General features: G+C 39.6%; 1 protein-coding gene across 2 annotated transcripts in view; it reads right to left on the bottom strand.

Moving 5' to 3' along the window:
• LOC146360977 (rho GTPase-activating protein 20-like) overlaps positions 1-25527 on the bottom strand; it is a 36722-nt gene extending 11195 nt beyond the window's left edge. For both annotated transcript variants that reach the window (XM_084922606.1, XM_084922607.1), the window contains exons 1-11: positions 17977-25527; positions 14006-14091; positions 7358-7531; positions 6797-6946; positions 4461-4502; positions 4287-4371; positions 4057-4134; positions 3568-3634; positions 3111-3284; positions 2851-3020; positions 1147-1311 (exon numbers count right to left, since the gene is read on the bottom strand). In XM_084922606.1, coding sequence (XP_084778732.1) covers positions 1147-1311; positions 2851-3020; positions 3111-3284; positions 3568-3634; positions 4057-4134; positions 4287-4371; positions 4461-4502; positions 6797-6946; positions 7358-7531; positions 14006-14091; positions 17977-18048 — 1263 coding nt within the window. In that variant the 5' untranslated portion in view covers positions 18049-25527. The remainder of the gene's footprint in view (positions 1-1146; positions 1312-2850; positions 3021-3110; positions 3285-3567; positions 3635-4056; positions 4135-4286; positions 4372-4460; positions 4503-6796; positions 6947-7357; positions 7532-14005; positions 14092-17976) is intronic.
• Between the last annotated feature and the right edge of the window lie 2056 nt (positions 25528-27583).

The following is a 27583-nucleotide window of genomic DNA, read 5'->3' as shown; positions in this document are numbered from 1 at the left end:
GGCAGCTCATGAGTGAATGAACATGGTGCAGTAAAAGTACTTTTAGAAGTACATTTTTCCAAACACTTATATTAACTTACATTTACTCGAGTAGGGTTAGGGGTTACCACTTCAGCATGCAGTCCAGTTCTATAGTCTTTCTAATGACCTACTAATTTTATTCAGGTGTGTAGCAACAGGGACACATGGAAAAGTTTTAGGACCTGTGATGAATCTAACTGCACATTCAAATTAAACTTGTCTCTATCAGTTGAGATGTGAAGATGTGATGGGGTAATAGAAACGTAGTTAATGTGCTGTAGTTGAGTTTCTCCTTTCAGTTTAGACACTTTTTGAGTTTTTCTTTTGTGCTAAATGTACTTGAATTGAAACCATCACTATCGACTGCTTTGTTGTCAAGCTGTGTAAGCTAGCCTGTTAGCTTGTAGGTGCTGTGGAGATGACGCAGGCTACGCGAGCACCGATTGTATAGATGTAGATAAGAACCTATAGTTGGTTTAGGGCATTCTGCAAATTAATCATCCTTTAGTGAGTTGAGCGCCTTAGGAAACAAATCCACATTGTAATCTTGAGTGTGCCCGTTGGCTCATGTGACAATGTATTCAGTCCTGTGCTATGTTGTTGTTGCAACAGATAAATATTCCCAAGTCTGAAATTGTGCAACAGCACAACAGTGAAAAACACATTCAGATTCATTGATGGGAGTGCATGTATGAAAACTTTTGTTCCTGAATCCAGTAGGTTCTGGTTGGTCTGTTTAAGTGGGAGTAAAAAAGTCCTCTTACATAAAGTGACAATAACCTGGCAAGAAATTATTCATTGTTAATTGGAAGTAACAATTAACACTGAATAACACAGAATTATTTCGAATTAACACTGAATGCGCTGCTATGTGAAGACGTTGTCGAGTTTAAGCACTCATGCACAGAGGCTCTGTTATCCCTCCAGATTAAACAAGATTATAGTCCAGATTATATTAACAAGCGTACTATGCTCCTCTGCTATGAACAGGCTGTCCTGCAGCTGCGTACACTACAGAGATGCAGAAGAAACTGATTACTGCTGTGTTAACAGATGTGGCTCAGTAAGCGTCAGAGATTCACGTACACAAAGAGCGCACCATGGTGCTGTAAACCAATCTCCCACCTTAAAGACTCCAGCTATGATGAAGATGTGGTCTCGCGTCAGAGGAAGCTGAGATTCTCCAGCATCCAGAGCATCCCGCAGCTCCCTGACAGCTCGGGCGCCTGCCGGCCGACGGAAAATCCCACGCGTCCACGAACCCTCGTGGTACAGAAACGTCAACATGTCCTGTGAGAGCGAAGAGAAAAAAATTAGAGAGGGCATCCTTGTTTATTTCTTCAAAGGTACAGTATGTAAAATCTCACCACTAGATGTCAGTAAATTGCAGATTGCAGTCAGCTGTTATTTCTCCCTTCCAAATTCAAGTGCATAATCCAGCCAGCCTGGTTGTTGTGGGACAAACAAGTCAGGCCCTGGTTCTGTACTGAGTGTAGGGTATAAGTCCATTGTTTGCCCCAGCTATCAATATGCTGGTGTTCATTTCTATTCACTCTGAAGGAACGTGCAGAATTTCGTAAAAGGAGTTCAATACGAGTTGATGAGCTAGTGAAGCTCATTTCTTTGACACAAAGCAAATAAACTCACAGGATGTGAGAATCAAACTGTTTATCTGAGCAAAACCATAATTTTTTTAGGACACTTTTTAAAAAAGTTTTTAAATTTGAGGTTATTGAGTTATTGAGCTGTATAGCTACTTTGCCAAGATGAGGAAAAAGGCCCAAACTCAAAGCCAGTGAAAATATGCAGCCAATGCTTAAAAATAAGCTCTGTCTAAGGAAAATAACAAACTTTATTGCACAAACCAAGTCCAAAGAATTGTCTTTAGACCTCTGAGACAGAATCAAGCCACAGATCTGGGGAAGTTCCCAATAAGCACAGAGGCCTCCATTATTCATAAATGGAAGAAGTTTAGAACCAGCAAGACTCTTCTTAGATCTGGCCACTCTGAGAGATAAGGGTAGAAAAGCCTTAGTCAGGCAGGTGACCAAGAACTCGATGGTAACTATGACAAAGCTCCAGCTCTGTGGAGAGAGGAGACCCATCCAGGAGAACAACCACCTTTGCATCCATCAGGGTAGATTGGCGAGATGGAAGCACGTGACAGCCGACCTGGAGTTTGCCAAAAGGCACCTGAAGGACTCTCAAACTATGAGAAACAAAGTTTTCTGGTCTGATGAACTCTTTAACCTGAATGCCAAGTGTCAAGTCTGGAGGAAACCAGGCACTGCCCATCACCAGGCCAATACCATCCCTAAAGTGAAGCACGGTGGTTTCAGTAACATGCTGTGGGAATATGTTTATAGCAGCAGGGTCGAGGGAAAGATGAATGCAGCAATGCACAGAGACATTCTTGATGATAACCTGCTTCAGAAAACCAGAGCACTCTGGACCTTAGACTGGGGAAAAGCTTCATCTTGCAACAGGACAACAACCTAAGCACACAGCCATAACAAAGGAGTGGCTTTGGGACCACTCTGTGAATGTCCTTGAGCGCCCGGCCAGAGCTCAGACTTGAATCCAACTGAACAACTCTGGAGAGCTCTGAAAATAGCTGTGTACTGACACTACCCATCCAACCTGATGGAGCTTGAGAGGTTCTGCAAAGAAAAATGGGAAGACTGCCCAAAAATAAGTGTGCCAAGATTGTATCAACAGGTTAAGATTTCAGGTTAATATTTACATTCATGCTGATCTGTAAGATGTCAATAAAAACGTCCATGAACCAAATGAAATGTGTGCTTTCTGTCACTCAGTGCACACGCTCACCATGACTGGCTTTGGCAGAGTGTCCCCTGCACAAACGGAGCTGAGTGGCTGGCCGAACAAACAGCCTCGCGCAGTGCTGAGGGACAGCTCATTCAGGTTCGAGGAGGAGCCTCGCCAGAAGGCCCAGGCAATGAGCGAGCGCCTCCTTTTGAATGGCTTCCCAGAGAAATCTGAAGAGATGACAGCAGCCCAGAAAGCATGAAATTGTAATGCTCTAATTTTTATTTTGAATTTCTTTGACACAGAATGGATGATTTTACCTGCGTGCTGTTGTAGCGGCTCAACAGGTCGAGGCTTGAGGATGAACTGAAACTGCTTGTACACCTGCAGCTGCTCCGCCTTCAGTCTGTCTGCAGGTGGAGCAGCAGCATCCCTGCCTCCTCCCTGAGAGTATCTCACATGACTCATGTGGATGCTGAAGGGAAACTCATGACCTAAGAGAGAGAGAAGAAGAGACAATAGTGCTCCCTGAAGGCTCAGTGTTGATGCTATAAAACAAGATCACATTATGAGTGAGCACACACTCTCTCTGGAGCTACATCACACTCGTCTCCAGGGATGAAAGGTACTAGTGTGCCTAAAAAAAACCCATCTCACCCCTGTGTCATGCACATGAAGATCAAAAGGAAGAGAATCACACAGCTGGTTCAGGAAACAAACTACATACAGAAAAACAACTGACAGTCTGTTCAACTAGTGTGCCCCAAGCTCACCTACCAATTAGAGGATAAGGGGCGTTGTCCCTTTTGGAGAGGACCCACAGCTGGAAGTCTTTGACATTTCCCTAAAAATAGAAAAGAAAAAGAAAGATGAAGAGTCAAGGAGTCAGGAAAACAAAATACACAAAGGAGTCCTGGGAGAAAACCACAGCAGGCAGAGCAGAGATGTGTATTCTTTTTGACTTTTCACATGCTGTTTGTGTTCACACAACCATGGGGTAAGTAAGAAAACACTGTACTGAGCTTCACTGGCTTTTTGCAAGGTCGGGCACTGTTTCTTTCATCAGATGGCCAAAGTGAGTATGATAAAATAAGTAAAGAGCCACACACTGGACATTTGAATTGAAACATGACAACTTAATAATAATCAGAGGCGCGGTGCTGTGTATTAAGGTAAAAGAACACCGCTCATACTCAACTACAAATAAGCACATGGCTAAACGTTGGATTGACTTTATGAATTAAGTGTTTTTGGATTATTACTCACGATGATGCCAAACTGCTGCAGGGCCAGGCGGATCACCTCATTGGTTGAATCTGAGTTGCTGACTGGGATCGTTTTGGTCTAATTACAGGAAAAACAGCACAGAAACACAGGAGATGCTGATGAGGAGGACGAACAGAGCATCACACTGCACTGCGAGTTGTAACAACACCCTACAGTTGTACTAGTATACACAAATAAATCAGCTGTAGGCCCTACAGTTTAAAACTTACAAGAGCAAATGTATTGATTCCTTTCCCGTACACCCTCACAGGGATGGTTTTCGGTTCTTCTATCTCTTTTTCTTCTTTTATACGACTGGAAAGGAAATAGTGCCTGTAAGAATAACTCTTTCTCTAACACACACAGTAAATACGATACTTTGTTGACACAGGAAGGAAGTGTACCTCTTAAGGAGGGCGAGCCATTTCTCCTTCTGTTCTGCTGAGCTGAAGGGAAGCACAAACATCAAAAGAGCATCATGTATCACTACAGACTGTGTGTGTGTGTGTTCATGTGCGTTAGTGAGTGGGTCATAATACTAACTGTTTTGTTTTTTTTAAGTACAGCAACTTGCAGCATTCTGCAGAATTTCAGGTTGCAGGTCACAAAGTCAAGCTTAGCTAGAATCTCAGCCTACCAGATCAGCTGATCTCAGTCCCAGCCCTTTCGCACATCCACTTCACGCAGGTAGGGTGTGACATTTAGTTGCTTTAGTCTGCACACAGTTGCCACAGATCTGCAAACCACTTTGCAACCCACTTTCACCCCAGAGTGTCTGATCTATGTATCTGTTCTGTGGGTCTTGCTGGTGCTCATGCCACATGCAAAATATGCAAACTACTGCAGACGGTGTTACTGCTTAATCCATGACCATAAAACTTTTACAGCCACAGTACACCCGCTGCTTCACAGTCTGTTTCTAACGTTCTCAACAACCACTTCTATGCCTGCTGTTAAGGCTCAGGTAGCTGCTGCAGTATTCTCCTGAACGATAGGTGTCACCACACAGACAATACCAACACATAACCGCTGATATAGGAAAAGAGGAAATCCAAACTGAAAGCCAAGACATTGCAGAGTGCAGAAATAAGAGCTAAACTGCGGGATGTCCCAGCAGTTGTGACGTCAAATTTGCCGCACAGCTCCAGGTGACAACGGGTCAGCGGTGAGCATAAAAAACAGCCTTCAGAGTAGGATTCCTGCAATGACTTCAGGCAATGTGGTGTTACTTCTCTTGACAACATCCAGTTGATGTCTCCCAATTTTCTTTTTCTTTAGTGAAGATTTGATGCAAAACATAAAGGTGTTACCCTGTTTCTCTGTGCTAATGGCCCCTCTTCTGTGGAACCAGCTTCCAGTTTGGATTCGGGAGACAGACACTATCTCTACTTTTAAGATTAGGCTTAAAACTTTCCTTTTTGCTAAAGCATATAGTTAGGGCTGGACCAGGTGATCCTGAATCCTCCCTTAGTTATGCTGCAATAGACGTAGGCTGCCAGGGGATTCCCATGATGCATTGAGTTTTTCCTTTCCAGTCACCTTTCTCACTCACTATGTATTAATAGACCTCTCTGCATTGAATCATATCTGTTATTAACCTCTGTCTCTCTTCCACAGCATGTCTTTTATCCTGTCTTCCTTCTCTCACCCCAACCGGTCGCAGCAGATGGCTGCCCCTCCCTGAGCCTGGTTCTGCCGGAGGTTTCTTCCTGTTAAAAGGGAGTTTTTCCTTCCCACTGTCGCCAAAGTGCTTGCTCATAGGGGGTCATATGATTGTTGGGTTTTTCTCTGTATCTATGAAGCGCCTTGAGGCGACTTTTTTTGTGATTTGGCGCTATATAAATAAAATTGAATTGAATTGAATTAATGGGTTCTTCCAAGATTTCCTGGAGCAAAGCAACACTCCAAAACATACTCATTTAAACTCCAAATTCTACAGATTCAAATAAGTCCAAGACATTTTGACTAACCCTGCTAACAAACAGAAGAACAAAGAAAAAGTGTCACATATCTAACAGAAAATTTACTTGCCCTTTGTTTCTGTCCTAACCAAGCTGACATGCTTTGTAGCTCAATCAGAGCCTCTTGGCCTATATTCTTACTCTGCTGCTCAAACTTCATCAGCTCCCTGGACATATAGATAACATCACCTGGCAACTGTGGCAAAGATCAGCATGTCTCTCTCTTCCATGACACGTGGAAGCTCGAAACAAACAGAATGCTAAAGGCAAAAAAAGTCTCTTCTTCCACTATTCAAATGTTTAAATTGACACTTTATATATATATCGTGAACCTCAGTTCACGATGAAATATTTTTACTCCTCATCATAAAAGCTGGAATCAGAACTTCCTTTTGAAAATAATGGATAAGAACAAGGCCTGATGTGTTAATGGTTGCACGGTAGGATGTCACTGAGCTCTTTTGCCTCATCCTGTCTGTTTTCTGTTCCTTTGGCATTTAAGGTCAAGTTTACAGCATCAGCAGCATATTTTCTGTGGAAACATAAACACCTTCACAGCTGCTGACGTGAGGCAGCGTCAGCGTGAACAAAGTTTGTACAAATGTTGTTTCTGGGTCAACGACATCAGAATGAGCCCATGTTAAGGACTTCTAAACACCTTGGTATAAAAAAAGTGTTAAAATAAGTACAAGTCACCACTGTGCCTTTGTGTGTGAATATTTGTGTCCGTATGAGTGCAGCATGTGTGTAGTACTGCTGTGCATCTTTGTGTGTGATACCTAAAGGTAGCGACACAATTGCAGGTGGGCCAGCCCATTACAAAGCTCCTCTCTGGGTTTGTGCTGCCCTCACACACCTCGTCCATGCAGCCTGCCGTCCACATCTCACACACATGCACCTGGGCTTTCTGCTTGAAGTGGTTGGCTGACCTAGGAACAGAACACACACACACCTTACACTTAAACCTTACACCCAGGCATTAACCTAATTACCGTGTGAAGGACAGGAAGAGCAGCCAAAATGTTCCTAATCTGCTTCACAGAAAGAGAAGAATACACACACACACACACACACACACACACACACACACACACACACACACGTCGGGTATTCATATCTTGTGGGACATCTAATTAACATAATGCTTTCCCTTGCCCCTTACCCTAAACCTAACACTTTGAGTCTCAAAAATGCCTTCAAACTTGTGGGGACCGGGATTTTGGTCCCCATAAGGGCTGTTGATCCACAAGTATAGTGAACTTCTAATTTCTGGACCCCACAAAGATATGAATACATGCTCACACACAAACACACACGCAAGCACACACACTTGTGCTTACTTAGCTTTGGCAACCACCAGAATGTCAGTAAAGAGGAAGAGGTGTCTGTCCTGAGTCTGCATCCCCGTCTTTAACTGAGCATGTCCTTGGAGAAGAAACGACCTATCAGAACTAGTCAGGAAGGACTGGATCAGCGGACACGTCTCTGGACACATGGGAACCAGGAAGCTTTCTCTGGAACATGAATAAATGGAACAGATTAACCTCAATACACTGCGACAATTTATGATACATCTCGTTCACTTAATCAGTGGGGTTCTCTATGAGTTTGGTGGTTTTTCCAGCAGCCCTTCACATTAAAAGCTTTGGCTCTGTTTAAACTAGAAGAACAGCAGCTTCTTCCTGCTCTGCTGCTATTCCAGCCAATAATATCAAATATTATGTGTTAATTGTCTGCTGTGGTTCAAAAGCGTGCAGTTTGGGTAATTACAGCAAGGTCGAGGACCATCAGCAGTACATCAAAGATGACAAGCAAGTGATGTCCTTCAAGGAGAAGCTGCTCAGTTACATGGCAGGCCCTCCCCAAATCACTTTACTCTAAAAGTTTTACTCGATAAGAGTTGAAAGTAGCAATTGAACTAATAAACTCATCAAGACAGTGCTGAGTTTATATATGATATCGTCCTTGGGGAAGATACTAAACCTCAAGCTGCCTTGAATGCAGCACAGTGTGAGCGTGCGTAAAGGTTCTATAGGCAAAACAGAAGTGCTTAGCTGAAGTAGAAAAGCATTGTATAAGTATCAATCCATTTGTCAAGGGTGGAATTTCAAAGAAAAATAAAGAACACCAGTTACAACAGAGAAATTCTCTCCACTCATTTCTTCTCACATTTAGTCATTTAATATGACTAAAGATCTTTACAAACAGAGCATATTTAAGCACTTTCACAAAATGCTAACAAACTTATGTAGTAGCACTGTACTGTAATACTTTTGAACGATAACATTCAGAGTTCATATGTAGGTTTATAACATTTTTGAAAGTTGAAATGATCTCAGCATATCAGTGAGTTATACTATCAGATGAAAAACACAGCATTAATTTACATGATGATCTAAGTCACCTGTTAATCTTTCGAGGCACTTTCACAATAGTGTCACACTGTAGGACGCTACATCCTTCTTTTACATACAGTCTATCACTGCGACCCCATACAGAATCCAAAAGTAATTAATGTTTGCTTTTTTTCCCTTTTGAAATTAAATGTTAATTTTTAAGATAAACTGTATGTCATCTGATGGGAAAGGGGAGTAAGAACCATGAATTGTACTTGTTATTAACCTCTGGCTCTCTTCCACAGCGTGTCTTTTATCCTGTCCTCATTATCTCACCCCAACCGGTTGCAGCAGATGGCCGCACCTCCCTGAGCCTGGCTCTGCTGGAGGTTTCTTCCTGTTAAAAAGGAGTTTTTCCTTCCCACTGTTGCTGGAGTCGCTGGAGGAGGTCATATGACTGTTGGGTTTGTCCTCTGTATGTATTATTGTAGGGTTTACCTTACAATAAAAAGCGCCTTGAGGCGACTGCTGTTGTGATTTGGCGCTGTATAAATAAAATTGAATTGAATATAAATATTGTACCTGAGACAAAAGAGCAAACAGCCTTCACCTGAAAGCTTCATGCCCCAGGAATGTTCTACTACAATAATTACTTTGATATGACCTGTGCTACCACTTCTTATTTGATAGAGTAACTTGTTTTTGAAGCAGCGTGACTCACTTATAATGCTAAGCAGCAGCTAACTCATTGGTCGAAACTTTTCTGTCTTGCAAGAAGATATTTGGAGGTTTACAACATTAGTTTATCTCAAAGCATCTTTGGACATCCCTGTAGGTAATAAAAAAGAGTCAGCCTCTGCCTCTTAGGCCGAGAGGTTAGTGTCTCTGTTATTAGATTATTCACTTCAGATCTCTGTCTCTTTCTGGCATCCTTAATCACCCAACACAAGATAGCCTGCAAGTACATCAAAGCACTCTCCCTTATGTAAAGTTCACGGGAGTCACTGGTGAGTAGGGTGCGAGTGAAGTACTCTGGAAGCCAGAGAAGAACTTTTTAAAAGGTTTATTGATGAAATTTTTGTTTTTCCCTCACTGGTCTAGCCCTTTTTCTTCTGCTATTTTTACAATATAAATTCCAATTCGTATTACCTACTAATTAATTCTCAGTCATCTCACTTATACTGTTAATTGTTTCACATTTTATATGAAGCATTACTCAGTTCATATTAAGTAAAAAAAAGAAATAGGATGGAGACAAAAGTTGGTAGGTAATATAAGTTAGGAACATGAACCCTAATTAGTGAAAATGGGATTCCTGTTAACCACCACACTTGTAACACACTTGAAAAGTATTTAATATTCCTAAAATGTATTTGAGTAAAAACAGAATTGCATGATGAGACAAGTCATAAACAGTCATGTACTTAAGATGCTGCTGTATAAAGGAAGTGGATACCAGATTTAAAGCACCCATTAAACTGCTTTACAACTGTGTGGCCCACTGTTGTAAAGCAGTACATGTACGGTGTTTCTAGTATGCACTTCCATTCGCTTCTTAAAACTAAATAATTTTTTCCAGACCTTGGAAAGGTTTTATATACCCACACTGAATGCAATTATGTGCAAATAATTTAATCTACACTTGAAGTTCTGAACCCCACGGTAACTGGGTTTGTTGTTACACCATAAATGCACGTTAAAGCTCAAGAAGGCAAGAAGGATTTTATTTTCTCTAACTTTCCTACTGCAAATTGTTATTCAAACAATTTGGAAAAAAGGCCGAGTGGTGCTGCTATCTCTCTTCATACACCTGTGCCAGCATCTCAGAAGTCCACTAATTAATCCTATTGTTCCAATGGGAACAAGAGTCTAGGTAGTAAAGGCACCCCGCCAAAAATCAGTCATGTACCTTAAGTCCTGATAAACCTTAAATTCTTGAGTTTTTGTAAGGACCAAACAAGCAAAAAATAATGTGTTAATTAGTGGGTTTCAGGACAGCTTTGAGCCTATTTGGTTACCTTTGGACAGGACCAGGCAAGCGCTTTACCCTTTTTCCAGTCTTTATTTCATGCCAAGCAACCCTATGAGTAACTTAGAAATGGCGTCATCACCAGCAGAGCAGCTCCACACCTACTGTGTACATGATTTACACGCTCAGCACTATCTGCAGCACATTTAGCAGAGTAGTATCACAGCTACTCTGACAGAGTGCAGTCAGGTGGTGGCTTCATCGTAACTTGCCGACTAGTTTTATAAAATTATTTGTTGAAAATCAAATAAATAACCCCGTCATCTTCTCTTTTTATCTTTATTTATTATCACACAACATACAATATGAGCTCATACGTTGATATCTGAATTGACCCACCTACTCTGTAGCTGGTGAATCTAAATTGGATATTGATGTGAGATGGATAAAGTGCATAAAAAACTGTATGAATAAATGTTTAAATGTGGTTTGTCTAAAGGTGCTTTGAGTGGTCACTGGAAATGTGCTATACAAGTGCCAGTCCCTATAAATGTATGTGCCAAAATGTAGAGCTACAGTTGCTTTATAGTTTGCATACACTCACCAAGGGCATGAATGTCATGACAATTTTGGCCTTTTAATCATTTCTTTAAACGGTTTCAGTTGTAGAGTGCACTGATTGCACAGCATACATATTTAATGATTTGTCAAAACTTTGCAAAAGTCTGGGACAAGTCTCAAACTGTCATCCTCAGAGAGAGGAAGGGAGGAAATTGGTTAAGATTGGTTAAGATCAAGGGTCGCCAACTCCAGGCCTCGAGGGCTGGTGTCCTGCAGGTTTTAGATCTCACCCTGGGTCAACACACCTGAATCAAATGATTAGTTCATTACCAGGCCTCCGGAGAACTTCAAGACTGAGGAGGTAATTTAGGCATTTAAATCAGCTGTGATGGATCAAGGACACATCTAAAAACTGCAGGACACCGGCCCTCGAGGCCTGGAGTTGGGGACCCCTGGTTAAGATGTTCAGCAACAACCCATGAACTTCAAGGCTTAAGCCTGCCATGAACTGGAAACTGCTGGAACACCAGTGTCATTATCCACAGTGAAGCGACTTCTATAACACCATGGACTGAAAGGGTGCCTACAAAGACAGGAGCCCCTGGTCCAAAGTTGACACCTCCAAGCTTGAGTAAAATTTCAGCTTCCAATTAGGGCAAGAAAAATTTCTCTGATGAAAGGTTTTATGGTCAGATGAACAGACGTAATGCTTTCAAACATAAGAGCGTTGTGCCAGCTGCCAAGCATGTTGGTAGTGGCATCATGCTCTGGGGCAGTTTTTCTGCAAATGGTACTGGTACATTGCACAAAGTTAATCAAATATTGTAAAAGGATGAGTCCACCTAAAATTTCTTCAACTTCACTTCAAACCAAGAAGCCAAACAGTTGAAACTTGGAGACAACTGGATTTTACAATAAGGCATCCTGAATACACAAAGAAACTGGTTTTGGAATAGATAAAGCAATCATACATTTCAATTGGCCTTATCAAATCCCTGATCCCAACCCTGTTGATGTATAAGTATGCTTAAATGCTGGGTCCATGCCAGGAAACCAACCAATTAAAATTAATTTCAATTTTCTTGGCAGAATGGTAAAAAGTGAATATTTTCTTAATCAGAGTATAACATCAAGTCAATTAAACTTTGGGATAAACTTCTGGTCAGTTAAATAGCAGAGGGGTTGTTAATCAGTTTCAGGTGTTTCGGTGTTAATAAATGAACCACAGGGGCACCAGAGGGGGAACAATGACACAACCCCAAAAACAGGAATGGTTTTACGGCTGGAGACCACTGACCTTTTTTTCCCTCTTCATCTTATGTGACTGTTTTTTTTAACCAGTTCTGCATTTAGCTAGATTCAGTGTTGCTACCGCTACCATGAGGTAATACCTGGACCCTACAGAGGTTGTACAGTTAGACCCATTAATCAGTTTCACTCAAAGCACATGTGACAGATGTGAAAGGTCCTGGAGAAGCTGTGGAGAATGATATGCTGCCTGTAACATTGTTCAGCATGACCAGTTTGGTGGTGGTCAGTGATGGTCTGGAGAGGTGTATCCATGGAAGGATGCATGGACCTCTGCAGGCTGGGTAACGACACCCTCACTACCATTAGGTATTAGAATGAAATCCTTGGGCCAGTGATGCTGGGTTCCTCCTAGTGTATGACAATGCCTGGCCTCATATAATAAGAGTATGCAGGGAGTTCCTGCAGGATGAAGGAATTGATACTATTGACTGGCCGCCGTGCTTGGGCTAAATCCAACAGAACAACTCTGGGACATGATGTTTTGGTCCACCTGGAGCTGCTAGATTGCACCTCAGACTTTCCAGGAGTTCAGTGATGTCCTGGTCCTGATCTGGGAGGAGATCCCCCAGGAACATCTGTCGTCTCATTAACTCAGATGTCAGGCATGCACACAAGCACATGAGACACACAAACTACTGAGTATCATTTTGAGTTGCTGCAATGAGCAGTGACAGCCTGCCACTTCTTTTTTCATTTTGATTATCAGAGTTTTCTTTGAATTGCCATCAAACGATCTGCCATCCTTTCGTTCCTAACACATTACCCAGTCCACATGTCCAGCGTGATTTTTCCCCCCACAGACATCTGATGTGTTCTTTTATTTTTTTGTGCAGTATATTTGTGGATTAGAGAAAAACCAAAATAATTTTGGACAAAGAACAGTTCAAAGAAAACATTAAAAGCCCAAAATTACCATGACATTTATGCCTTTGATGAGTGTATGTAAACCGTCCACAAGTGGTGAATTTGTTGGACAAAATCACAGTGAAGCTGGGAAACATGCTAAGAAGGTGTGAACCAGCTACTATTAGGTTTTAATGGGTGACCAGTGTTGAACTTGAGACCACTTTAAACTGAAGGAATTTAAAAAGTGAGTCACATCAGTGTGATTCAGATTTAATTGACTTTACATGACATATAATACAAACCGCTCAAAACTAAGGAATAAACAAAGTCCACAGTCTGAGGAGTGGGTGGGTGGTTAATCACTGCCGAGCCCCACCCTCTGCGGGAGCTTTTTAACAAGGTTTTCTTCTTCACTTTCCCAGTGCATATGTTCAAAGACAGAGGCTATTAATAGACACCTGATCCTCTGATAAGTATGGACACAGGAGGATTATCTATCCTAACAGATCCAACACCTCACTAAGGGCGTGTGTGTGTGCACGTGTGTGAGAGTGTGGCTTCAGGGTTTTGTCAGTGGCCTGGGCTGCAAGAGGGTTTCTGAGAGGGTTGTATGTGACTCATTCACCCTACTTTGGAGACACTAAATCTATCTCTGCTCAAAGACTTTCAACCTCAAGTGTTTCCAATGACCAGTGTCTTTACTGTTCTTTGTCAAAAGGTGTCTACAAAGGTTTAAAAAACAAGGCTAACAATTAAATTGTATTAGTATAATTTTAGACTTATATTTAATTTACAATTAAAGCTGTTAACTATCAATGCAGATGGTTGTTGCTTTAAATCACAAACACTGTGACATACAGGTGCCGCATATTAAGATCATATGGTGGCTCCAGTAACTAGCTTTATAATGAAAAGTAAATGAAACATAGATACCAGAGTCAGCCTGACCATGTCTTTTACAGTACCTGGAGAGAGTCTTGGACCTGGTCAGAGCCTTGGTGATGACCAGAGATGGGGCGGACTGACGCCGGTAACTCTGAGACTTTGTGCGCTAAAAAAGCAAAAGAGAAAGATGGCTGATGAAGGGGGAGGGAAACATTTCTAATATTAAAATTGCATTATTAATGCAAAGCTACAAAGCATGATACGCAATATTTTTTCACATTTTTACTGTGACATTCATACCACATGGCATCCATCAAAGAAACTATTTTGCAATTAAAAATTACGATTGTGTATGGTATATGGAGCTTTGGTGTTTCTGATTGGCTGGTAAGAGAATAAGACCTCACAAGAAATGAGAATGGTAAAAAAAAAAAAAAAAAGCAATGGTGGAAAAAGTATCGTAAGAACAATTGCGACGTTGTCTGCCACAAAAAAGAGACATGCTTGTCAGCCTCGATAATCTACCTAAATAATGTCATTTAAAGTTTTGGTTTAGTACTGCAACTCACACAATATTTGACCACACTGCTTAGTGAGTGCTTACTGAGAGTTGGACTCGATGCTTATGTGATGTTTACACTCTCCTCATTTGTTATGCAAGTGTCCTAATGTTCAACACATTCATCACAGCATCAGGGCTGACTATGGCCTCCAAAAGGACAGGGACAGCAGAACTGAGCTTAAAACACAAAGGAATGCCAGAGCATTTCACAGGCTGTACTAATGTCAGTACTCAGCAGCCTCTGTTTGTTTTTGCCATGACAGTTCTGACCTTTCTCATATGTTAGTAAAAATCCAGTGTGTGGAAAAACAACATTTTTCATGCTACCTTCCTACTTTCACTTGCTTGGGACCATGTTGATATCCTGTTTTTCTTTACAGGATCTGATTAACCAGGTTTCCCACATAAGGATAATTAAAGTTTCATTGGATCTAATTGTAGAAGGATTTGTCAGCATGAAGCAGGGCTGCAAACAAACATTACATAAGTACAGTTCTTTCACTGGATGTCAGAATACCACACTGACTAACACAATCAGCTAATACATTGATCAGTGGTTTTTGGACAGGTTAAGTGGGTTAAAGTAGTCTTTTGTTTTGTGTAGTTATTACATGTAAGTCATAGATATGTGAAAAGTGTGAAAACACATTTTAAAGATAACAAGCTCTTAATCGTGCTAGCAGTTCCATCATTCTGTGATTTCACAAGTCTACTGCTAATGTCAGCAGGCTAAAAGAGGTTACAGTGGTTCCACTGACCATAATTAGCTTGTCATTAGTGGTATTTATCATGTTTCATATAAACAGTTTCACATATAAATGTGTCTCAGGAATGAATGTGAGCAGCATATTTAGCTAAAAGTGCAGTCAGGTTGCATTTTGGTGATTGTGAAAATTTTTAAAGAATGGTGCAACTGTGTTAACTGCAATAACTTTTGGGGATAACACCTAAATTAGCCTAATATCAATGATATTGGCTTTTTGAGCCATTGGCTTATTTCAAATAAGAAGACATCTATCAGTAGCAGTGGCAAGTTCTTCTGTTGTGATGCATTAATGTGTTTCTGGATGTTTGAAGAAAGTGTAATTATTAGTTTAGCAGTTAATTTATAATGGTTTGTTTCCCTGACAATCAAGCAGATTAGCTTACTAGCTATAGTGCCAGCTTGGTCATGTGACCTTTCCTGGCAGGGTTCTAGCAATCCCTTGTGAAGCTTGACAGGATTCTCTGGGGACCACAAAGGCCTGTATCATTTCATGTTAATTCGTGATGTCACTCTGTCCAAACACTAACCTTAGAATTCTAAATGTGGGAAAACCTCAGTCCGTCTTCATCCTACATCCACCATGCATGTCCACACATTTTTCACAATGTAATAACATTGATTTAGCTAGGTCACAGGCTGCTGAAACATTCCTTGTACTCCAGTTACAATATTACAATGTTACCTTTCAGTCCTAAAAATACACCAATGTTAGCTTCCGTGAAGAAGTTTACTGTGGGAAACAGCGACTATAAAAACCCCCAATTTGTCTAATATTATTGACTGTATGAAAACAAGAAGTAGCCTAAAGAGGAAAGGCGATTATAAAAACAGTTTAAAAAATAACTGTAGTGATGATGAACTCACTAATGTAACAGGACAATTGCTCATGCAGCTTTCTGCCCTTTCCACCAGGGTTTATAGTATTTACACAAACCGTTTTCCTTATACTGACACCGTGTTTCTGCATTTTTGACTCAGCACATTCATCAAGCTGAAGCTGATGTGTAACAGTTATCACTAAACCAAGGACAGAGCGCTGGCTGTGCAGTGAAGGAAGAATTTGTACGGCGACTTTTTACAGCAACTGCAGAGAAGAATCACTGGGAAAAATTACTTTCAATGAATGGAACAATATGTATACCTATAATAATTAAAAGCTATTTTTATTACTGATGTAATTAATTGATAGGTTATTTTTAGTGGTGGCAGTAATACTGCGTGGTCCATTGAACACAACAGTCTGATATTTGATGGGTAACAGTTTAATTATTTCCACTTTTCTGTCTCCTCCTCACTTCAGTAAAGGATTACAAAAGCTTTAAATAAATGAAGTGATGTTTGATGTATTACAGGGCAGCCTGTACAGGACAGTGTGCCTAAGGAAATAGCTCTGAAAAAAGCAGAACACTATATTTGGTGTGTGTATAATATCATCATTATTAACTTTTAAAAACGTGTTAATCTGTGATATGAATTCTCTCGCCATCTGCCTTTTGTCTTATTTTCTGCAAGTAAACCTCCACTCATTTATCGGATAATTACCACCACAAAGAGTCACAAAGTAGTGACACTTCTGAGTCTAATTGTCAGCGGGATAGTTTTAGACCATCATGAAATACAAACAAACACAAAAACAATTGATTTGCGACACTGGCATAACAAACACAGTCAAATTCTGTCTGCACCACATAAAGCTACAATTCTTCACAGTTTCTATCTTTAAAAACTGAAACAAACAAACAATTGATGCTTTTTACTCCGAAATAAACTTGAATGACTACCTGATGATCAGAATAGATTAGCTGTGGACTGACAGCTACTGTTTCCAATACAGAAGACACTGCATTTATCATAGAAATGGTTTCGGTACACAGAGAATAGTTAATACCAGTAAAACTGAAACGCATGCTTTGGGCCTGGGGATGATAATCGATAACAAGAAAACCCTTTAAATCTGATTAGCATTTGAACACATGTATGAAGTAGTTAGCCTGCAGAAAGAGTAAATGTGAAGTGTATACAAGACACCACATTTGAACACCTCTTTAACTCACATGTACCGTTTAAATGCCACAATTATCTAAACAAATACAGGAATTTACGACATTTTAAGTGTTTATTTTGTCGACAAGGTCATGACTAAAATTTACGTCTATAAATCTATTCATTCTATAAGTTCATGTATTAATGTCTGCATTAAGAAGTTTTTATTTCTTAATAAGTAAAATAAATTGATTAAAATAACTTAAAAAGTTATTTTACTCTTCTTATGACCCATGAGTTAAAAAGAAAATTAAAATCAGAAAAGGGGCAGAATATCTTGAGATGACGTAATAATGACATCACAGGCTACCAACGTTAATAATCAGTAGGTTATTAAAACAGTCTGATGACACACTTTGTTTAGATCAGTGTTTTACTGGGGCTTGAAGACACTCATTAGTTTACAACCTTGATTTATTTTTTAATCTTATAAGTTGACCTCCTGTAGAACTGCAAAACTATCACTGACAAAATTTCCCAAAAGCTGCTTCGGCTGTTTGAACACCTGTCACACTGATCTAACCTCCCAGCCGACACAATCATTCATAAAGTAAGGCTGTCCCTTTTCACGCGATGTAATTAGACAGAAATGAATTAGAAGGAAGTCTGTCTTTACTTTCAAAAGAGCAGAACTGTCTGCTAAGGTGAGTGAAAACAGAGACTCTTACGCGCAAACGTACCCGTTTGTGTTCCTGCTGCGCGCCGCCTCGGCTGAGGCTGACCTGTTGCTGCTGTGGAGACATGTTGTCCATCCAGCCTCCAGACGCCCTCCGGCTCACTGTCCAGCTGTCCTCGGGTGATGCAGGGGTGAAAGAAATCCCATTAATAAACTCAGACTCCCGGAGATACGAACCATTTCACCACAAGCTAAAAACTTGTTTGCGATTAGATCGCGTGAAGGAAAAACTACACGAAGGAAATTTAATATTAAAAAAAGAAATAAAGAAGGAAAAAACGTCGGGAGGAAAACAAGCTCAGGTTTCGTCTATCTCTTTGCCATCAACGAATAGCCGTGCTCATGCGTCTCCTGTCTAGATTATCAGTTGCTTTGCCACTTCTTAAGGCGTCTTTACGCATAGAACGGAGGCGGCGCCATAACGCTGCAAAAAATAGGTCCACCTATTTTTAACCAAACTGTTCCATTCACTCAGCGAACAATCAGATTTACCCGAAAACAAACAATGCTAAAGGTAAGATAAGCTGTTTGCTTAGGGGATCAGCTTTTATCGAGAATTCTACAGGGATTCAGCAAGTGGGCCAATGAAGTTTCATTACTCAAGCAAACAACGTTAGAAAAAAGGCCCGTTATTTTAAATACTGTCAGCTCGTTACTGTGTGCTGAATGAGATCTCTGTAAATGAGTTTATGTGTTAGATTGGTCTCTTGTTAAATCAAGTGACACAATTACCTCATTATCTAATCTGAAGTTAAATCAGAGTGTAACAGTCTGAAGACCTAACGTGCATCTTTTCAAAAACATCCAAAACCCATTCAGTGACACCTTTGTAAGGCCAAAATGTTAAACTTTTACGCATATCCCAATCTTGAGATGCCATTTTTATAATGCTAGTTGTTAAAAACATTGGTTATCAGTCATCACCTCATTTGTTGTTATGAATATGAGATAAATTTCTTTTGTTGCAATGTCCTGACAACTAAACTGATATAAAAACATGAAAACAGGAGGCTACTCAGGCACATTTGGGAGCTTTTCCATGTTGACTATTGATCCCACTTTTTGTCAGTCATATGGAAAAGAAAGTTTTCACAGAACCCTTTAATGACTTAAAATAATAATTTTCAGTATGACTTTATCAGTCTCTCACTTCATTATGGGGTCACATCAAAGGTCACATGACTATAGCTAGTTAGCTAATTTTGGTCCACTGTTGTGTACAACATTGCTTCAGTTCACTGAGGTTTGTGGACATTTGTTTATACATAATTCTCTTAAGGTCTTGCCGCAGGATTTCAATAGGGTTGAGGTCAGAACTTTGCATCATTTTAACACCTCGATTCTTTTATTTTTCAGCCATTGTGTTATAGATTTCTTCTATTTCATGACCCAATTTCATATTTGACTCTAAAATACTCGGGTTTACAGAGGAGTTCATGATTGACTCAATGACAACAAGGTGCCCAAGACCTGTGGCTGCAAAACAACCCCAAATCCTCACCCCGCCTCGCTTGATTGGTATGAGCCATTTTTGCTGATATGCTGTGTATGGTCTTCACCAAACATGGTGCTGTGCATCATTACCAAACATCTCCACTTTAGTGCAGTCGGTCAAAAAGACATTGTTGTAGAATTGTTAAAGTTTGTTCAGACTTTGCTGTCATGTTCTTTTTAGAAAGAAGAGGCTTTCTCCTGGGAACCCTTCCAAACAAGCCAGAAGTGTTCAGTCTTTTCCTGGTTGTATTGTGAAAATTGAACTTTAACATGCCAAATGAAGCCCATAAAGTTTTTTTTTCTTTTTTCACTTTGTGGGTATTGCCTGTTCTGACCAAACTCAGCACCCAGGAAATCCACTCATGGAAAGATTGCCAACTGTGTTAAATGTTTTCCACTTATGAATAATCTTACTGCGGAAAGTTTGGATATGGCCTCATAAACCTTCCCAGATTAATGGGCAGCAACAGTTCATCATTTCTGATGTTTTTCATCCTTGCTTTTGTGTTAAGAGGCATCTGAATGCTGCAGACCTATAAACTGCCAAAACCTCTGCGTTTCGAGGTGCACACACTTGATGATGATTTAATTAAGGGTGTACTAAGTTTTTCACAAGACTACAGTCTTTTTCCACATGAATCTAAATACAAGTAAATCATAATTTAACAGTTTTTATTGTTTTTGAATATCAATGTACATCTATAGATAGAAGATTTAAGGGGGGAAAGTGAACTAAAAACTGTTTAGGACTTTAGAATAACTTATTTGCTTCCATTTCTTACAGTAATAGCTCTGCTCTCAACTGGATAAGAGGCAATTTTGTAATGTCTCCTTTAACAAGCATAAGAAAGGTGGCTAAAATAACATTCTTAAAAATATATCTTTATCCTAACTTCCAATCAAAACTGAAAATTAGAGGTTAACCCTGAGTCAATAACGCTATTGTTTTTTATTTAAAATTTTTGGGTTTTTTTTTTGCAAATGGGTTTAAACGTTCTATACAAGTACTACTACTTTGTTTTCACATTTTACAATTTGTCAATAGTTAAATTTTTTAAATTTTGTCCACACTGGGGGAAAATGAGAATTTAAGTAATGTCATATTACAATTTAAGTAGAAAAACATGAAATTGAATTTGCCTGTGAGAGCGGTGACAGGCCAGCAGATAGAAATTTATTTTAAAACCCCAGATTAGTCTATTTATGTTCCTGTTATCGAGTCTTTCATAGTAGGAAATATAGCATACAACACTTCATTTTCATTTATTTTAAATCCCACTTAAACTGAAAGAAGTGTTCATCAGATTGTGGATACGTGTTGGGCTTGGTACAGAGTGGAAAATACAACGACAAGTAGAATTTCACAAGAAACAAAAGCAAACTTGGATAAGAGTACGAAACAATACACTTAATTCTGCTCAACAGGTGTTTTTCTTTCCCTCTTTATCCCTTTAATCCTTTGGCGACCTCTCCGTATTGTTTTTGGACCGTTTCCTGCAGGTCAGGAACCATTGCTTAAGGGTCATTTAAGTATGTTAAGAAATTTGCATGCAAGAACAACGGGGGCCGCTTCAGAACATTCGTGCTGCATGTTTCACAGTAATTGTTAAGGCTTTGGAAAGCAGTGTATCACAAAGTATTTGAAAGTAACTCCAGTTTCAAATAAAATGAACTTTTGCCACATTAACAGATGTTATTTAAATCCAACAGACATATGAGTTATCAGAACAGTGCGAGTGTGACACTCACCTTCAGGCTCTCCATTCGGCTGAAGACATTATTAGATTCCTGCGTGTAACAGTGAAACAGTCACGAATAGTACCGACTGTAATCTAGGCCACAAGGTTGTAATGTAGTATATTCAGGGCTTAAAGATTATGATTTGCCTTCAATTGAATTTCACATAAACATGTAATCTTGCATTCATAATGCAGTGTATAAGACCATAATAAAGGTTATTGTGGCTAAAGTTGATTTAATCTCAGAGTGCTTGTTGGAAACAGAGCAGGGAGTTAATTCAACGCAACGTAGTCAAAAGGAAAAATTACTATTAGCCCAAAAATTGGTTGTCCTTCTAGAACCAGAAGTGGGCCACAAACTGGGCTAAAGAAGAACTAGGCCACAGAAGAAGACGAACAGAGACTAGGAGTATTCATTCCCCAAATTGGCCACGATCAGCCCCGTTAAAACTGGATCACTTCAATGATTACCTTCCTTCATGTTGATAATGAACAGCCTTGGGCATGGCAAAGAAAAGCAACATGCCCCTCCTTGGCGGTTCCCAACCTTTCTGCTACAAACACACTTTTTCCACCCTCAAAGCATCAACCAGCTCTGACTGTGTCAAAGATGTACTCACATTGTACTGCAAGTCTGCCAGACCTGAGCAAGACTGGGGAAAAAAGCCTTTTGGTAAACTGAAAAATGACGATCAGTAATAAACTGTATCATTTTAGGAACCATTTGTCAAATGTGATAACTAATACGTTCTGAATAGGCATTGTGTAATACATGTTGAACTAACAAACAAGCTACTATTACATGCCAGGACTCGTGCTTGTGTGACAGCTAAAGACATTTCCTGTCCCTGGGATCCTCTGACACACCAAACTCTTTTCCTCCTACCTGCCAGCTCCATATTCAAAATCATTACATATATGATACCCAATAATCAATGATCCCTCGTCTGGACATCTTTCATTTTTTTTTTTTTTTACCACATTTGAACTTTCATGTTGATCCACTACAAACATCATTTTGAAAAAGTTGGGACACTGTGTAAAATGTGAATAAAACCAGACTGCAACGACTTGCAAATATTATAAACCTATTTTTAAATCCACAATAGACCATAAACCACCAGTCCAACCACTCATCATCCTAGTACACAGATATATGGTGTCAATTTCAAAATCCTACGCCGTTTTGTTCTCAAATAATAGCATTCGCGAGGTTTTCAGAAAACATAACTTCTGAACTCCAGGCCGAGGTGACTGACATTCGAAGTCATCCGAGATTTCTAGCAGATGCACCTATGGTATCAATTGAGCTACCAATGAAGCTCCTACGTCGCATCATTCTTGAGTTATCGCATTCTCAAACTCCATGCTGTACAGTGGGGTGATGACAACGCCTCCCATCAGCCTTTTAACAGTTGAGGGGTGAAAATGTATTTTGAATTTGGTGGGAGCAACACATCTCAGTAAAGTTGGGATAGAGTTATAGTTACCACTGTGTCGCATCCAGACTGCAAATGTGTGGGAAGGTTTGCCTGCAGGTTTCTACTACGACAAATCCATTCTGTAGCAATAGGTGCAGGATCTGGTTTGGCATCGTCTCACTAACATAATCAAAACCTCTAAAAAACAAAACCATCATAAGGATTTGTTGCTCTAAAACCTGTATATACGTTTCAGCACTGATGGCGTCTTTCCAGATGTGTATATGCGACTTCCAGTAAAAATGATAGATTTTGAACTTGGTGCTTATGACAAGCCACGTTGTATCTCTCCTGTCCAGAAGATGCAGCAACCATGTATTCCATAACAAAATTCCAAATTTTGATTCCTATGAGCACAGGACAGTCTTTCACTTTGCCGCAGTCTGTTTTAAATGAGTTTTGGCCCAAAGAAGGTCAGCAGAATTTCTGGATCATGTTCAAATATGGCTTCTTTGCTTGATCTGCATTTATGGATGATACAGCAAACTCTCTTCTTCTAGAAGTGTTCCTGAGCCCATACTGTATATTCAATGACAACATACTCGTTTTAAACGCAGCGCTGCTCGAGGACCTGCAGATCATAGACATTCCACATTAGCTTTTGGCCTTCCGCTGTGCACCGAGATTTCTCAGAATTTTTCAGTGACACTGTAGATGATGAAATATTCAACGTCTTCACAAGTTTACACTGACAAATATTATTCTCAGTACTATTGAATTTGTAGGGGCTTTTTTTCTCTTTTTTTTGCAGATTGCTAAACTCCTGCCCATCGTAATTAATTAGTTGCAAAAATGTTCCAGAAGAGTTTTCTTTTCAGTATCATTTACTTTATCAGCTTTTTCTTGCCCAGTCTCAACACAGACACATGTTGCCGCCACCTAATTTAACTATATATATGTATTCTTGTTCAAAAGAAATTTTTCTAAATAATTCGTTACTTTTTAAGCCTTCCTGTCTTAAAAAATATGTTCAAAAATTGACTAAAAGTATAAACAAAATATGAAAAATAGCGATTACAATTCTGTAACCAAAATGTCCTCTGTTGAAGAGATAATACTTAAAATTGAACTCCGGCTGGGCAGTGAGTCAACATACCTCTTATTCTTTTATTTATTTGTTTGCCTGTCTTGTTTGGCAGTGTAGCAGTGAGAATTGTTGTCTGAAGGCCAAACAAAAAGCCCAACAGATTTATTTTCACAAGTGGACCATTACGTCTTTTGCTATACTGGTCCAACTTGATAGTCGTAGTTTATTAGAATTTTATTAGGATTTTTTCATTTTTATTTTGAGTTATTACAATCATAACAGACAGGACTGGGGGATGGGAAAGAAGAAAGAAGGAGAAGTTGGGGAGAAAGTTAACAGAAAAAGAGGGAGAGAAAGAAAAAAAATACACAAAAAACACTGAAAATCTGTTTGACTACCAGCTGAAATAAAGCAAAGAAAACAACACAGTAGGGAAACCATAGCAACACCCAATATATGCATAAGTAGCAGTAAATAATAAATATTAAATGTTAAAGAGCAGCATAAAGTACTGATGATACATAACATGTTTAGAGGCAGCAGCCAATCCACACAATGTGAACACCTGTGTGTGGGAGCGTTTAAGTATTTAATAGTAGGTACATGGAGCCACAGGATGGAGGAGACCCAGGCCCCAGACATCCAGATAAAAATACTCCCTTGTAGTTAGACATTTAATGACAAAAAGTGGCTTTAAACCCCAGGGTAATCCTTCATGCTGTATCAAGAACAAAAAGACTATTATTAAAAACTCAGATTTTATACAGCTGAGGCCATATTGCTACTGTGACACAGAAAAAATAAAGAGTACTAAACGATGACTGTGTAGAACCAGAAGGTGAGAAATCAGAGTCATCAACAGCACTGTGGTTTTACAAATCTTTTTATTTACAGTAAATCATTTAGTGGGAGTAGAAATTTAAATGCATTTGTTTTACTATAAAAAGTCGACCAACTGATATGAACCACCTTTCATATCTAAAATCTTTTATAACTACACAATGCTGGCTTCACCTAAATCATCATTCAATGGAAAAATTATTAATGACATATGACTAAGACTAACAAGACTAAAAATAAGGGGTTTGGAAACAAGAAGTACTCAAAGCACAAACCTCAGCTAAGGCAGCGTTTAGTTTTAAGGGAATATAATTGTAATTGCTGTGTTTTCCTTGTTCTTTTTAAACATACTTTAAGAAGACTGCACAACAAAGTGCAGCCTTTTGCTATTTTCTCTGTTGAAACCCATTTACATATACTTCCCATCATTTTTGCATTTTGCATATTTATTTTTTGTTTTAAGCAAAATTCATTTAGTAATAAATATCAGTGAAAAACGTTTGTGATAACATGTTTAAAACAAAAATCTGGAACATTTTACATGTTTTCAAATTCTTATGTATTAAAACAGTTATAACCTGTAACTGTAATATACTTAAAGGCATAATGTAATTATCAATGATACTCAAAGTCTCACAGGCCAACATGTTTTTGTCAGTCTGGAAGCCTACTATCATTTTAAAAAGCTGTATGTAACATTAGTATCACTTTGTCCTTCAGATCAATCTATGTGTCTATGTGACATGATATTTTAAATCTTTTTCCTCTAGTTCTATATGTTGACAATAATCACAGTTTCTAAGCTATAATGTTTTTGGTCATTTTTGACCAATAAACCATGACGTCGACGTCCAAGATCTTTGTGGATGTAACTCAAATCTTTGTGGAGTTTTATTTATTTATCAAATAGAAATCTTTAAACTAAGCATACACAGACAGTTTACCTGTTGCTTGGCTGGATCACTGGAATCAGTGCAGGATCTGTAAGACATGACAAATACAGGAAATAAAGAAAATGTTTTCCAAGACTGAAAGCATGACTAAGGACAACTCTGAAACTTTAAAGTTGTAAAACATAAGTGCGAAGTGTAATGCAAACGATAGTGGGCAGAAACGATGTATTTTCACTCAGTCTGGAGTAATGTAGATGTGAAGCCAGAAAGCAAATAAATAAAGCCAAAGCTACCTCAAAACTGATGGTTTTGGACCAACTGAGAAGTCGACTGATTTTTGTTTTCAACAAAACTTCCACTGGAATCAAACAGGAATGTGTGCATCAATATACGTGGACACGTGCTAAACTAGCAGTTATGAAGAGGATGGATGGATTGGTTGTTAAGAAGGTCCAACTCATCTTTGTTAAGAATCAAGGTGTGGTCAATTTCAGCTCAAAGATTTACTTAGAAAAGCAAACGGTCTTTAGCAAGTAAGAAGTAAGAGTTGGTGCTGCCGCCCACAATTGGTTCTCATTCACACACAAGCACCGTTTGAAATACAGAGAACCAAACGGGTCAAAAAGCCAGTGCTCGGTAGCAAATTTGGTTGTCACGTCAACTGGCACTGAAAATTTGTCTTCTCAACTTGAACATTGTCTTTTAAAAGAAAAATACAAAATAAACCATTACTAGACTATGGGAAGATCTCTTATCTGGTAGCAAATAGAACAAAAATGTGAAATAAGTTGTGAAATCATCATCTTACTATGATAAGATATACTGAGCAAAGACTCACTCTTGATGCTCTGAGACATCAGTTGGACCAAATCTTAAACATCTCAAATCATACAATTTAGGTAAGGGCAATCAACTATACAAGTTATACAAAAAAACTGCTGCCCTGAACTGGTCCATTATAGGGTCCAAAACCAACTAACAGAGCAGCCTTGTGTGGCGGAGGTGTGGTCTTTGGCTCTGCTACAGGGGAGCAGTGGTTATGTACAGGACAGGGGGTCGACCACCTGATCCTGTACATCAGCCGGAAGCTGACATGTTGTGGCGATACGGGAGTCCATGATGTCCCGGAGCGTGCCCGTTACCGCGTGGGTACTGAGAGCAGATTGGAAGCAGCAGCTGCCCCATCAGCCTCTCCGGCACCACCCCTCCCCTGCAGCAGAGCCAAAGACCATACCTCCACCACACTTTGCAAACTGTATCCAACAGCATTATATTCATTATATGCAGTGGCTTGCAAAAGTATTCGGCCCCCTTGAACTTTCCCACATTTTGTCACATTACAGCCAAAAACATGAATCAATTTTATTGGAATTCCACGTGAAAGACCAATACAAAGTGATGTACACATGAGAAGTGGAACGAAAATCATACATGATTCCAAACATTTTTTACAAATAAATAACTGAAAAGTGGGGTGTGCGTAATATGGTGGTGGCAGCATCATGCTCTGGGGGTGCTTCTCTTCAGCAGGGACAGGGAAACTGGTCAGAGTTGATGGGAAGATGGATGGAGCCAAATACATGGCAATCGTGGAAGAAAACCTCTTGGAGTCTGCAAAAGACTTGAGACTGGGGCGGAGGTTCACCTTCCAGCAGGACAACGACCCTAAACATAAAGCCAGGGCAACAATGGAAAGGTTTAAAACAAAACATATCCATGTGTTAGAATGGCCCAGTCAAAGTCCAGATCTAAATCCAACCGAGAATCTGTGGCAAGATCTGAAAACTGCTGTTCAAACACTGTCCATCTAATCTGAATGAGCCGGAGCTGTTTTGCAAAGAAGAATGGGCAAGGATTTCAGTCTGTAGATGTGCAAAGCTGGTAGAGACATACCCTAAAAGACTGGCAGCTGTCATTGCAGCAAAAGGTGGTTCTACAAAGTATTGACTCAGGGGGCTGAATAATTACGCACACCCCACTTTACAGTTATGCATTTGTAAAAAATGTTTGGAATCATGTATGATTTTCGTTCACGTTTACACCACTTTGTATTGGTCTTTCACGTGGAATTCCAATAAAACTGATTCATGTTTGTGGCTGTAATGTGACAAAATGTGGGAAAGTTCAAGGGGGCCGA

This window comes from Perissodus microlepis, chromosome 23, assembly GCF_051167445.1.
Source record: "Perissodus microlepis isolate ML-2025 ecotype Zambia chromosome 23, ASM5116744v1, whole genome shotgun sequence".
Lineage (NCBI taxonomy): Eukaryota > Metazoa > Chordata > Actinopteri > Cichliformes > Cichlidae > Perissodus > Perissodus microlepis.
The sequence above is the reverse complement of the archived record's forward strand: the minus strand, read 5'-3'. Positions and strand labels throughout refer to the sequence as shown.